This window comes from Dermochelys coriacea, chromosome 6, assembly GCF_009764565.3.
Source record: "Dermochelys coriacea isolate rDerCor1 chromosome 6, rDerCor1.pri.v4, whole genome shotgun sequence".
Lineage (NCBI taxonomy): Eukaryota > Metazoa > Chordata > Testudines > Dermochelyidae > Dermochelys > Dermochelys coriacea.
Genome location: NC_050073.1, coordinates 74,028,585 through 74,042,835, shown reverse-complemented (window position 1 = coordinate 74,042,835; position 14,251 = coordinate 74,028,585). Strand labels below are relative to the sequence as shown.

Below are 14,251 nucleotides of genomic sequence, written 5' to 3'. Positions count from 1 at the left end.
AAATTCTCATATCTGGGATCTACAATACTCTGTCAGTGTGGTAGCTAACAGGAAGAGTAGCCTCATCAGTAGCCACTTTAACTGGAAACTTTATTTTCAGATACATTGCACAGTGCGTCTTCTCTCCACATAAACTTTTTGAACAGAAGTGTTAAGCAACACGGGTGAAGTTTCCTTTTAAATTCTTTACTGGTAATTTAGTGCTGGCTATAAATGTAATGCCTACTACGTTTTCACAAGAATTCATTTCTTACCAATGATGATAATGACAATGGTCATTAGGGCCTTACAGAGATTTAAAAGGAACCAAGGATGAATGAATAAATAAAATCCATGATGACTCATTCTATACCCATGCCAGTGAGCTGTAGCTCACGAAAGCTTATGCTCTAATAAATTTGTTAGTCTCTAAGATGCCACAAGTACTCCTTTTCTTCATGCCATTAGTATAACATAAAATACCAAACAGTCAAATTTCCTCCATCCCATCTATTTATACATTTTGCTCAATTCTAGACTTAAATAAGGCAAATGTACTTTATTCCAAAGTAATTATTATATGCCCTGTGAAACATCAGGGAGGAAGCAGGCGAAAGGATAATGTAAATCGCATGCTAGGAACACGTTTTAATCAGGCTTCTTCTTAGCTCTCAAACAAGGCACAGTTAGAACAACAACATTCTGTCAGGCTATATGTTCATTTCTTGCTTCTTGGATTAAGCATGCTTATTCTATGCCACATTTTTTATCGCTTTCTGTTCTTGTATTTTAAATCTATTAAACAATGTCAAGTTGAATTTCCTTCAAAAACTGCTGCAGGTTAAGTAAAAAAAAAAAAGTAGGATCTTGGAGGCCTAGTTTTTATGTCAGCTAATTAATATGGATCATTTGTGGTTTTACATATCTCTTTGTGTGTGTGTGTGTGTGTGTGTGTGTGTGTGTGTGTGTGTGTACGTGCATGTGCGCAAGAGATGAATATAGACTAAGGGCCTGATCCTACAGTAGAACCTCAGAGTTACAGACACCTTGGGAGTGAAGGTTGTCAGTAACTCTGAACAAAGCACATTTCGGACTCCAGATCCAGCAGTTGACACTCCAGGTCAGGTTTAAGCAGCAGCAGAACTTCCTACTCAGTGCCAGCATGAGTTTGCAAGCTCATCCCCCCCACCCTCCTTGGCTGTGCGTGTGTGTGTGTGTGTGTGTGCACGTGTGTTCCTGGGGTGGGGAAAACATCCTGTCTTCTCCAGGCCGGGAGTGTGTGGGGTAAAAGCAGCCCATCTCCCTCCAGATGGAGGCGGGGGTGGGCGGCGAGGGAGGGGTGAGAGCAGCGCAGACTCCTGCTCTGCTGGCTCTCTGACTGTCTTGGTCTGGCAGCCCTAGCGTCCTGCTGTAAGTGGCTGCCTCGTGCATGGGGGTGGGGATGGGGACAGGCAGCCCAGATGTGCCTACCTTTAAGTACAGGCACAGTACAGTATTTGCTTTTTTTTTGGTGTCTGCTGCTGTCTGGTTACTTCTGGTTTCACATGGTGTCCGAGTGACCAGTCAGTCCATAACTCTGGTGTTCATATCTTTGAGGTTCTATTGTACTTCTGTTGAAGTCATCGGCTAAGCTCTTGTTGATTTCAATAAGAGCAGGATTAGGTCTTTAAACATTTTGTAGGCCTGTCAAATGGAAGAGGTTTGCACGTCCTTATTGTTTTCTCAACTGAACATAGCACAGACCCTAGACATCATGACACAGGAGATAAATTATAATTATAAAATTGTTATTGGTTTGAGCTCTCTTTACTTTGCAAGGGGATCGAAATTCTAGAGAGTTCTAATTCTGCAACAAACATTAATGATTCAAACAATGTACTAAATTTGTTTGCTCAGCTGTCATTCATCCCTTCAGACAGGTCCATTTTAAAGCCACTGATTGACAAAACACTTAGTCCACATTTAAAGACACCCATGCACTCACCACTATTCTTTACCTTTGAGAAACTGACATTTTTATATTGTTTTTATATTTTAAACTTGTTTCTGCTCTAAATAATTTTTGCCTTCTATCTTCTGGAAATTACCAGCTATGCTGTACATTATCAGCAATATGAACGCTCGATAAGTAAACTGTTCAAAGACTTTTAGGCAGAAGATTCATTCTTCCAGAATCTGACTCATTTTTGTTTTTGTCATCTCTTTGGGCTGCCAGATTTCTTGCCAGGCTAATTTTTTTTGCTAAATGGTGATTAGAAAAGGAACATTCATACCCTAATCATGCCTACTCTTCACAGGTGCTTTTCCAGCTAAACTTTAGATATAGGTAAACAAATATTCCCCTTCCTCCCAACAATAGTCTTACCTGCTTGTAGTGTTTCAGCATCAAAACTATCCTTCCTGTAGAAAGTTCTGAAACACAAGGGAATTGCAGTGCAATCTTCTGAAAGTTTCTCGACAGCTTGTCTAAACACAGCTACCATATCATGAAGAGTCCTATCTAAATCGACTGATGAAACAGATGGTGAAATTAAGTTTAGGCATATTGAGATAGATGCACTAGATGCAGAACTGGACTCCACAGCTTCACATACAATTTGGCAGCCCTCTGACAACATCTTCATCACAAAAGTTTTCCTTTCTGGTGGATCATCCACTACTGCAATGACATGCCACTCAATGAGTGCATCTCTGGGTAGGTGGGGAACCACGACCAGAGTTAGCATTCCACAGACTGCAGCTAGATCATTGTACATCTCTGGATCTTCTGCCTAAAAATTAAACAAAATATCCTGGACATTAATAAGGAATGGAAATACCAGAGAAATAGAGAACCTGCACCATAAGAATTTAATTTATAAAACTGGCAAAGTTACAAAGAAATAGTAAACATGTTAAACATTAAAGTGAAAGGAATGACTCATATTTCGTTATGTATATTAAAAAAATACAGTGTGTATACTATGGTATATTCACATTGTGTTTATATGAATACTTCAGTGTTGTTATCAAGGATACTCTGGTTTGTTCTGCAACCTTTTTTTTCTTACTGAGAAAGTCATCTTAAGCAATTATGAGTTTAACAGCTAATACCTGCTCATCTTCCCAATCTTAGCCTCCTATTAGGTCTTTGTCATTCAAAGGAGTAGTACTGATGTTAAGAAACTTTATGCTCATTCTTATACAATAGACAGGAATCAAAGAACAGCAGACAGATCATGTAATGTGACATTTGTCCATTCCAATATTCTTTGAATGTAAGAAATGTTAATGGTGCTGCTGAGGCCATGGAAATAGATGAGCACAATACTTATGTTCCATGAAACAAATTCGGTTACCAGTGACACAGGCTGCTCTGAGAAGCATCATGTCTTGAACATAGCTTTCTAAAGGGTGAGAGCCTCTCCCTAATGAAGAAGTTCTGATCCCTAATGAAGAAGTTCAGCCTGCACTGGCCCTGCAGGTCTGAGGTTATTCTTACACCAAAGCCCATTACTTGGCAAGCCAACTGCTGTGCCTGTGAGCTGTATTTAATAATGGCAAACAAGAAGTGGGATAATATTTAGCTTCTTACTTTCCCTACAAGCCCTGCAACAATTTCAAGCTAAATTTTACTATACCATGGTAACAACGATGGGAAGGGAACAGAGGGCTGCAGATCACTGCATGTTCACTAAAGTTTCCTCTGGGAATGAGGGGAGGAATTTGAGACCCTGCACCCTTTGAAATCTAACAGTTAAGGGTTTCACAGAGAACTATGTTCTGAATTCTTACTAATCCAGAGATTGCCCTGCTTGTGTTGCCCTGCACTTCTATCCGTTTTCTTCTCACAGCACAGCTCCGTCAGGATAGCAACATAAGGCTCTAAGATATTAAAACCCAAACAGAAACTCAGAATAGCATACTTTAGCCTCCAACAATCTTAAAGTTAAGCATGGGCTTAAGTGCTTAAAGTTAAATATATTGTCACAGTTTCAGAGTGAAATATGCCTCAGACCCCTTTTAGTCCCTCTGAAGTGCACTTCTTAGGTGACAAACCTGGCTTCCTGCACCTCACTCTGAACCATGCAGCCCAATCACTCAACAGCAGTTCCCTGGTTTGCCAACTGCATTAACATGAGAAGCCCAGCTGCTTGTGACACCTGTAAACCCTTCCATTCCAGGGACCTGTGATGAGGGAGTTGATTAAAGTGACTCAAAAGTAGCATCTTCAAAAGAAAGCATTATTTATTCATTCCCCAAAGGTACAAAATATGTAGAGCTAAGGAGAAAAACAACAAAAGATCTACTATATACATGGCTCTTGCACCTAAATCTTTCTGTGCCAGCTTTTGTAAATGCTCCTCAGCCCTGCTAACCCCTATCTCTGGCTGGGAGAAACAGATGTACTGCTTACAACATGCTCTCTCTGGTTATTCCCTTCCTAGCCTGTCAGCTTTCATGACACTCCCTGGGCAATCTCTGGCCACTCACTCAACTTTGCTCCCTTTTCTAGGTCCAGGGTCCTGAAATAGTTTTGTGTTCCCTTAGATTTCTCTCTTTTCATCCTTGGCAAAACATCTATGTCACCAGGGTGGGGCCAAGGGACCACCTCTTCAGGGCTATGCACCTAGCTGCTGTGTTGGAGAATTTGTTGAGATGCTCCTTATCTAGGCCGTTGTTATAGTTTTCTTGCTTGGTTTCTTTAACAACCCCTTTTGACCTAACTCCACAGCAAGCAGTCCATTATAAACAAGCACAAAAGACATACAACAGATTGATAAAAAATAATACAGATATTTCCCAGTTCTCCACACATGCGCCTAACTGCTTTCCTGAATTGGGGCCCAAATGAGTAGTTCCATCTTATGTATGCATGTTTTCCTAACACATTTCACTCATGAAACCTGTTAAATGAAAACGAATCTATTTATGAAAGTAAATCTTATTTTATTATATATATCTTCCTGAAGGAATACAGTGCTGAAGGAATAATACATTACTTTTACCTGTCTTCTGAGCATATGAATTTTTATTTAAACAAGTTTCAGATTTTCTCTCTGGTCAACAGTTTTTTTTCATTTCTTTTAAGAGATAAGACATTAAGTACTCTTGATTTTAGTGGCTTACACTTTCTTCTCCTTTGTGTTTATTGATAACTTTTTTATATACCAATTTGCTTATGCTGCAGTCTATACTGGTAATTCTGTACATTGCCTGACCTATGAATGGAAACATAATAACAAGTTAAAACACTCATTTTACCTGAAGTCGATAAGGCCATAACACTCACCCTGCCTTCAATTCACATGCTCAATTTTCATCCACTCACTCTCGACTTCGAGAGGAAGGAATAATGACAGGTTAGAGGCACTTTATTTCAAAATTCACTCACAAAGTTATTGACAACCATTTTTCCACAGAAAAGTCTCTGCTGTTTGACCCTCGTGAGCTGTTTACATGAAAAATGCACTTACTTCTAGATTAACGATAGTGGAGTCTAATTCCATACCAAACATATAGCAATTACTTTAGCACCTCTGTTTTTGATATGAGACCAAAAATAGGGATAATTTGTCTCAAATTGCAGTCACTTCAGTCATAATAAAATCTCACTGAGTACTGTTTGCTTTCAGTACTTTCATTAGGTAAGCTTGGGCTATTATTAAGGTACCAACACATAAATGTTATATTAACAGTAGCACAGTATTCTCCTCCAGGAGATGAATTCTAACCTTGTCAATATAATTCTGCTCTGAGTGCTGTAAAACAGTTTGAAAAGATGAAATACTTGTGCTTTGCACTGAAAAAAAAAAAGTCATGCTCATTCAGGCTTAAAGGCCACTTTGTTGGCCCAAGGTGCTGAGGTACTGTTTAGAAAAATAAGTCTAAAGAAGCTCTCTCAGGTCAAGTCAAGCATTGAGACAAACTTTTCTACTTTTCTTGTACTTGTCTTAGGTTGATAAATCAATTACTTAGTATTTCTGCTTGCCTTCAGCTGCCATTTAGAATATGAAAGGAAAAGCCAAGATAAAGTACATTTTCAAACTCAACAAATGATAATCATTCTGAGTGAAAGATATTCACTGTGCACCCAGTCTCATAAATAGGGCTCTACCAAATTCACAATCTATTCTGATCAATTTCATGGCCATAGGATTTGAAATTTAGTCAATTTCATATTTTCAGATTTTTACATCTGAAATTTCATAGTGTTGAAACTGTGAAGGTCCCAACCTAAAAAGTGGTTTGGGATGGGGTCGGGTTGCAAAGCTGTTATAGGAGGGTCACAGGATTGCCACAGTCTCTTCTATGCTGCCTTCAGAGCTGGGGAGCTGCAGAGAGTTCCTGGAGGTAGAGGTGGGTCTGATTTTGCCCATGCTGTTGGGAGCGCCCCAGCTGGGGGCTCCTAGCTGCTAGTCCCATCCAGGCTAGGGACAGGACTTGTCCTAACCCTGCACAGCTGCTCTTGGCGGGAGATCAGACCCACCTCCAGGTACCTCCTCCAGCTACAGGAAGCTCTGCGGCTGGGGGACTCCCAGCAGCACGGGGAAGATTGGACCCACGTTCACCTCAGGAAGCCTCCTCTGGCTGCAGGAAGCTATGGAGCTGCTGCCCAGCCAGAGATTCATGCAGCAGTGGGAGGTACCCGGAGGTGGGTCTGATCTCCCCCTTAGAGAAGCTGTGTAGGGAAGAGTAAGTCCCATCCCTCCCCAGCCCAGGGACTAGCAGCTGGATATCCAGTTATTTAAGGCTCACTTTTTCAAACAAATAGAACATCTCTGTTCTTCAAAAACGACAGTGCTTTTTTGAAAATAAGTTGGGAGAGGTCACTGTTTAAAGAGCTAATAACAGATAATGGAATATAATAAAGATCTTTAATGCCCTGCCCCTCCCACTTCCCTTCAGTATTTATTTCATGGTCTGTGACAAATTTTTCATCGTTGTGAATTTGGTTGGGCCCTACTCATAAACTTGCATTTTGCAGCACCCTTAACCTTTAACTTAACACAGCACAAGCGATGGAGCTGCTGGGAACTAAAGATCTTTCTTATATTCCATTGTTTGTTATTGGCTCTTTAAACAGTGACCTCTCCCAACTTATTTTCAAAAAAGCACTGTCATTTTTGAAGAACAGAAATGTTCTATTTGTTTGAAAAAGTGAGCCAAACTTGTTACTTCTAAGCTGCCTTAAATAACTGACTACCCTTTCTTTAATATTTGCAGCATACAAGGTATTTCTTATAGCATCAGGAAGTGCCAGGGAATACTGTATACAAGGAGCCAGGACTATTTAAGGTAAAATTGGCAATTTTTAAAAGTTACTTACAATCTAGTTATATTAATCTTTAAAATGTGACTGGGTTATACTGGATTGGGAAACAACAGGTAGGTAATTGTATGGGAACCCTGATTCACCAAGATACTTAAGCTCATCAAGTAAATGGGAATATTCATTGTGCTTAAATTTATTCATGTTTAAGGAGCTTGCTGAACTGGGGTCTGAGTCTGTAAAGATGGTCAGGGTAGGAGGTTATTGAACTGACCTTTGTATCAAAACAATTAATATAAAAAAAATCTCTCACCACTTCTTGCCAAATGTACCTGGCTACCTTTCCACATTAACAATAAAACAGTGGTTTAAAACAGAACTGCTATATGTTCATACATAAATGCTTTCCTGAGTTTTCTTTCTGACAGAAGGACTTATATGCCTTAAGTTTGTTTGCCTCATTTGATCAGGACATGCAAGCAAATGAACTACAGAAACATGAGATGGATTTAAGAGGCATGCTGCAAATTTATTAATATAACACTGGGATGAGGGAGGGTATCAGGCATTTAACGGGTTCCAGTGGGGGTTACAAGGCTCTCACCATATAACCAATAGCTCCATGTATACCCGCCAAGGCGTGGCAGAGGTTGCCAGTGGAAGACCTCACTCTGTGAAGACTTCTCCTATAGGCATAAGGTCTACCAGTGAAATTCCAGGTCTCATTTACTTCTGAAGCGGCCTTTTTAGCCTTTATACGCACTTGACACCTGTCACTAACTGTGACAAGCTAATCAGTTTTACTTTTCCTAATATTAAACTTACAAGTCCTATTGCTTTCCACCCAGCTGTGCCTCCATGATGCTGCAAAGAAGTATACTGGACCTTGGAAAATTTGGTTCAATGGGAAAAATTCCTTACTGATCCTATAACAGGTCATTGGGTAGATCTAAAAACACAGCTCCCACGCTACAACTAAAGGGAGGGAGAGAGGTTAAGCTACATGGGAAAAGATGCATTTGAAAAGCTTGGGAGAGTTTAAATGTGTATGTATGGGAGGAGGGCCCAGGATACATGCAAGAGCAACTTGGCTAGCTCTGTCACCCATCCTCAGCCAATGTAAAGGTGGCAGATCTGAGGTAGGTTGGGCAGTTGCCTCTCTTGCCCCATGTGTGCTCTTCCATCTCCCACCCCTTCTGCCTTCTGGGCCACCATGTTACATCCCCCACAGTCTGTTCAAGATCCTTTCCTTTTGACTGCTGACGGGGCTCTGAGGGAGATGGTTAGTTTGATTTCATTCTGTTTTCACTCTTCATGTAGAAGAGCTACATGAATCCCATCACTTATTCCAGTGAATGCCTATATTGTATTACTACAAAACAGAGTGGCAGTCACTAAAGTGAACACACCTAAATCAAAAACACTGCACTGTAAGTGATGTAAATTAACTTAAGAAGAATGTGACACTCAAACATGTTTAAATTAAAATAAGTCTTGCTAATCATTAAAGTTTTTTTAATTAAAAAAATGCAAGAGGGAGTTAAAAAATATTCAGATCTGACAAGCCTGTTTTCAATCCAATATAGTATTTTACCTAATGAAAAAAATTATTTGAAAAAAGATACATATTTTACATATTTACATTTATTACATATATTTGCTTGTTTGGGTTTCTTCCTTTATGTACATTACAAAGATTTCCTTTTGTTGTGTGGAGGTTAAGGTTTAGTGATTTCATGAGTGAATATGGGATCTGAGTACATTTGAGAGAAATATATGGGTAACTGCTAGTTCTACAAAGAACTGACTTAGAGAACAAAAACTGTTGTTTCTTTTAGAAGTTTAGTTTATGCAAACCTTCTCTGGTATGTATTATTACACCATTACAGTGGCAAGATTTATATGCCTTTAAATAATACATTTAAAATTTCCTTTACACTGTCTGCATAAAACAGATTGTACCAGACTCCAGAGATCCAGTTTAAGCTTTGCTACAGTCTCCTAGAACAATAGGTTTATGACTTTTATAAGTGGTGATTCCACTAGGAAAACCGCAGAAAAATAAAATGTCAATTCCTGAGGAAACTAAGACAGAAGTAAACCTCCTTTTCAGCATTCTAGTTTGTCAAACACATACGAGCCAAATACATCTCTGGTGTAACTCTACTGATTTCAGTGGGTAAATCTGGCAGGTCCAGTCTTTCATAGTGATAAAATTAAGTGTGAAGCATCTTTTCTTTCCAAAGCTTACTGTTGTGAACTACAGGAAATAATACAGGCTGGTATTTTGAATTCCTTTCTGAAATTACACAGGTTATTTGTTTTGGACTTAAAAAAAAAGTATTAACACAATTTAAAGGCAGTATCCAAGATTGGTAGATTAAAATGGATTTTTAAAAGCTTTAGTATTTATTATGGAAGCAAAAAGGACTTTGTTATTTAATAATTATGTTTCTGTCTGAAATTTTGCACCCTAATTCTGCAATGTGTTGCACAGAGAGGTATGTACTTGGACATCAGTGAGGCTCTGTGTGGGTTCAGCAGCGCTCTTGTGGAGGATCAACTGGAGGATGGGGGCCATATTTATTTACTGTTATTAAAAGTAACACTCAGTGTTAATATAATTGATAGAGACTATACAAAAAGAACCTCTATTTTTTCTGTTTGTTTACTCTGTGCATTTGATAGCACATTCTGAATGGCTTGTTTCACTACCTGTACAATTTATAGACAGTTTCCCCTGATGTTTGTGGGTCTTTTGCATGCATTTTTAAAAACAGGGGAAGTGGTCACAGAACTGCAAATACTGTCTTAGAAACTTAGGGCAAGATTTTTAAAGGAATTTAGGTGCCTGTCTCGCATTGGTTTCAGTACTTCCAAATGAGGCTCTTTGCATAATCATGGTGTAAAACTCTATGGTGGTGGCTTGAAGTTAACTATCAGATGAAAGATGGTCAATTTAACTTTTGGCAATAAGACACTTTTGAGTGTACACGAGTGCAACTCCAATTATGTACAAAAGGAATGTAAGGGAATTGGGTTATATGGGAGTCAGGGATACTACTGGTTAGAGTCAGGGCTTGTCATGAGAACAGACCACCTAAACTTCTTCTGTAGCCAATCAAGCATGTCAAAAGCAACTCACAAGAGAATTAACTAAAGATACCCCCTTAGGCCTCATCCTGCAGAGACTTACATATGTGCTCAACTACATATACTGTGAGGAGTTCCAAATCAATGGGACTATTCATAGTGTATAAAGTTAAGCACCTGTGTAAGTCTTCACAGGACTGGGACCAAAATTGCAGATAATTCTGATCTGAATAATCAGTATTATACACACTTTTTCTCAGAGGATTTTTTAAAAAGTTAAGCAAATGTAGATGCTCATGACGACTGAAAGCGCTTAGACACTGAACTGTTATATCCAAGTATGGTACAGGTTTTTACATACAACTGAGCTAATGCATCACAGTCAGCTATTCTAGCTGTTAAGATTTCCATGAGCAGAGATTGTATTAACTTATAGATACAATAAGTATTACTTGTGTTCAATTATTTGATGATTCTGTGATGTGCAGTAGGGCTCATGTTGAAATTTAAGGCATAAATTATACAGAAATCTTTCTGGTGTACTTTTAATATAAAGGACACCAAGATTAGTGTGTAGCATCTGATTTCTAGTTCTGGTTCTCTTCTACACTGTTTTATATCTTTGGATTTTTAAATATAATTTACTTGAGAAATTTAAGAGGCTAGGTGCTAACTATATTTAGGTTGTGTGTCATGAACAAATATCCACTGAGAACACAATAGAGACTAGAATCCCATCTCACTTCTGACATAGCTAGTGTTGAACCCATACCTCTAGAATGAATAAGCAACTGAAAACTCGAAGAACCTTGGAAAGACTTTATGGAAAGATCATAATACCTGTGTTATACCAGGCTCCTTGCTTTTAGGACTGTCAATCAGACAGCTTTCTTGAACACTAAATTCACAGAAATATTTTATTATAGTAAATTACAAAAAGTAAACAAGAAAAAAACCCAAAAAGTTACCACCTGCCTGTTTCCATTTAAAAAAAAAAATCCTCCTTGTAGATAATCCCAAAGCCACACAATTTCAGATGGAATTTCCTGTTGCTTAATTTATCAATTAAGGACCATAGTGTTTTTTCTGTCTCATTATCCAGTGACAAAGGCTCAATAACTCTATAGTCTGTGTTTTTTTCAACTAGCCATTTAATTTTACTCATTTCAATCTCTTTTCAAAACGCATTTTATAGTCAGAGGTCACAATGTATTTCAGCATGAGAGCATGACAAGATTTTTACATTGCTGGACATAAACCTAGGGAAAAAAGTCACTGAATAACAATGGAAAGTATACAAGGAAATTTCTTACACTTTAAGATTAAAATACATTTAATTGAGAGTACTGATTATACCAGATTTCCTGTACACAATACTTGAGAGTGTTTATTTAAATTAGTGACATTTGAAGAAGTTCACTCTTTAGAGTTCCATAAATTGCACACAGAGCAAAAACATGTAACATTAAGAATAAGCCAGTTCTAAGTCAACTGATTAATCAAAAGGTGTTTAATAATAACAACAAATAGGAGTTTAATAATTTTGATGAATTTATAGCAGTGAGCTAGAGTTCTAAGAGAAGCAAAATCTTAGGTGATTGCTTCTTTTAATTTAGTACCGTGTCTCTATGAATGAATCTGTACTTCAACAACACAAAGGAAGAAATAATAGTTACTGATACTATGCAAATGAATGCATCCTTTGCAAAGCACTGAAAATGTAGAGTGGGCTTTATGTCCTACCCACTGCTTATTCTGTCTTTCCACCAGAGCCTCTGTGCCTGATCTCTAAAAACCCATACTGAGAAGGCAACCATCTTACTCATTATGGCCTTTAATCTCCCTTGCTGATAGCTTTAAATTTTTAAACAGCACTATGTCGCGCTTCCTTTTATGTGTTCTCATAGCTTCGGAAATAATTTTGGAAGCAAAATATCTAAACAGTAAGTATAATAAAAATGAAACGGTTAAAGCTTTCTAGCAGCAGGGAGCAGATGTAGCAAAACTCTACCAGTTCCCCTACATTTCCCCCCCAGCAGGGACTTTCTATCAAGCTGTGAGTTAGTTCCATAGTATAATGCAGGCTGCTGTTACAGCAATTGCACCTTCCTATACCTCAGTATTGTATTAAGAATTCACTTTGATTTCTGATTTCTTTCTTTGTAATAATAATGTTTAAAGCAGTTCCTGCAGAGCTAAATGTAAAGTCAAGCACTATATGCCAGATGATCAGAAGGGCATGAAAATGTGAAATTGATAAGAAAATAATTATATATTAAAAGCTATTTTCTTTGCTTTAAAAATATTAACTTTTCTCCTGCCAAACTAAAGGTTCTTGAGCCAAGATAAAACCAGTTAATGATTAAAGTTAAGGTTCCTTGAAATACTTCTCAAACATACATCATTCAATATATCAGTTACAATGTGGAAAAAAGATACCTATCCAAGGAACAAAGTAATAAATTGATAGCAATATAAACTGAAAGCAAATGAAGTCTGCCACATGAAACATGATCACAGACTGTCACTCTTGAGGGTTTTATTCTTCATATGGAGTGTCAAAATAAGCACTTTTGGAAAGAGACTAACTGAATGAAGAATGTTAAAGGTGGAAATGTTCTACCTGATGAAAAGCAGTTGAGGAGGTATATTCAAATAGGGACAAGAGAAAATTTAATGGCCAAAATCTCTTCCGTGGCTATTAAAAATGGCTTACTTTAAGAGTCACAGTGGAAATGTCAGGTGTTGCTATAAGTTGTCTTTGCAAGTCTGCTTTGCATCTGAAGTCTTGAACGCACTTGAGCTGTGGGGTTTATTTTCAAACACAAAACCTTAATTACGACTCCATACTTCTTCCAGAATACATTATATACCACCCACTTAGCCTGAGAACATGTCAATGCTAATGTTGCTGAGGCTGTAATTAAGTTTTTGTGTTATATAGTAAGGAAGATTAATATGGTGTGTGTTTACTTATTTGTTGGAGGCAGAAAGAAGTTGATTGTAGAGATATGGGGTGAAATCTTGGCTGTACTGAAGTCAATGGCAAGACTTCCACAGACTTCAGTGGGGTTCAGTATTTTACCCATGGGGTAGGTCACTGCCATTGGTAACATGCTGGGTGGATGTGCAGTTAAGAAGAGTCTCATAAATTGGCATTTCCTTGCTTTTAAGGATTTGCATTGCAAGTTGTCACAATCAATCAGCCTTAATCCCACTACTCTGTTTTTGTTTTGTTTATAGCATGCAGGGAGCGACATCTAAAGTAGAATATAATACCATAACTGCACAGAAAGGTCAACTATAGGGAGACGGAGCAAGTGGACTATACTAGCTTCTTATTCATTTTCAGGTGCAATTCACCGTGTTGGAATTAGTCATTAAAGTCCTACATAGTTTGGACCCTAGCTTCTGAGAGACCAGAAGGCAGTGCTAGGCAGTGTCATAGCAGTAGAGACCAGCTGATAACAGTTACTATATTTGGGCACCTGGAAAGGTTGAAGCAGGATATATACAGGACCCTTGATTCTGGAACTCATTCAGATGTTGATCCAACAGAGTCTGGATTTGTTAATAGACATATACATACTTCTTACCATTTGTTACACAAAGATATTTTTTTAAAATACATGAATACACACAATATCAAAACACAGAAAGACATACACACTCAATACATTTCTAGCTAAATTGTATATGGACATCTAACTACATACAAAAATGTGCTCAGAATCAGTAAAGGACACATTTTAAAAGCTGATAAACTACAGATCAAGAATTGAGAAATGTTGGCAATTAATATTTTTGTCAGTAAATACTTAATATTTTCTTTCATTTTCTAAACTATGTGGCTTTAGATTTCTTTTTAATTTTATCTATATGCACAAATTCTTTTTGTAGTCAATCACAGACAATTACCCTGAATGT

General features: G+C 38.0%; 1 protein-coding gene across 1 annotated transcript in view; it reads right to left on the bottom strand.

Moving 5' to 3' along the window:
* The window catches only part of DPH6 (diphthamine biosynthesis 6), a 389,640-nt gene that overhangs the window by 64,392 nt on the left and 310,997 nt on the right, over positions 1 to 14,251 (bottom strand). Inside the window, 1 exon segment of the mRNA XM_038405768.2 lies at positions 2,345 to 2,750. Within this exon segment, the coding sequence (XP_038261696.1) occupies positions 2,345 to 2,750 (406 nt within the window).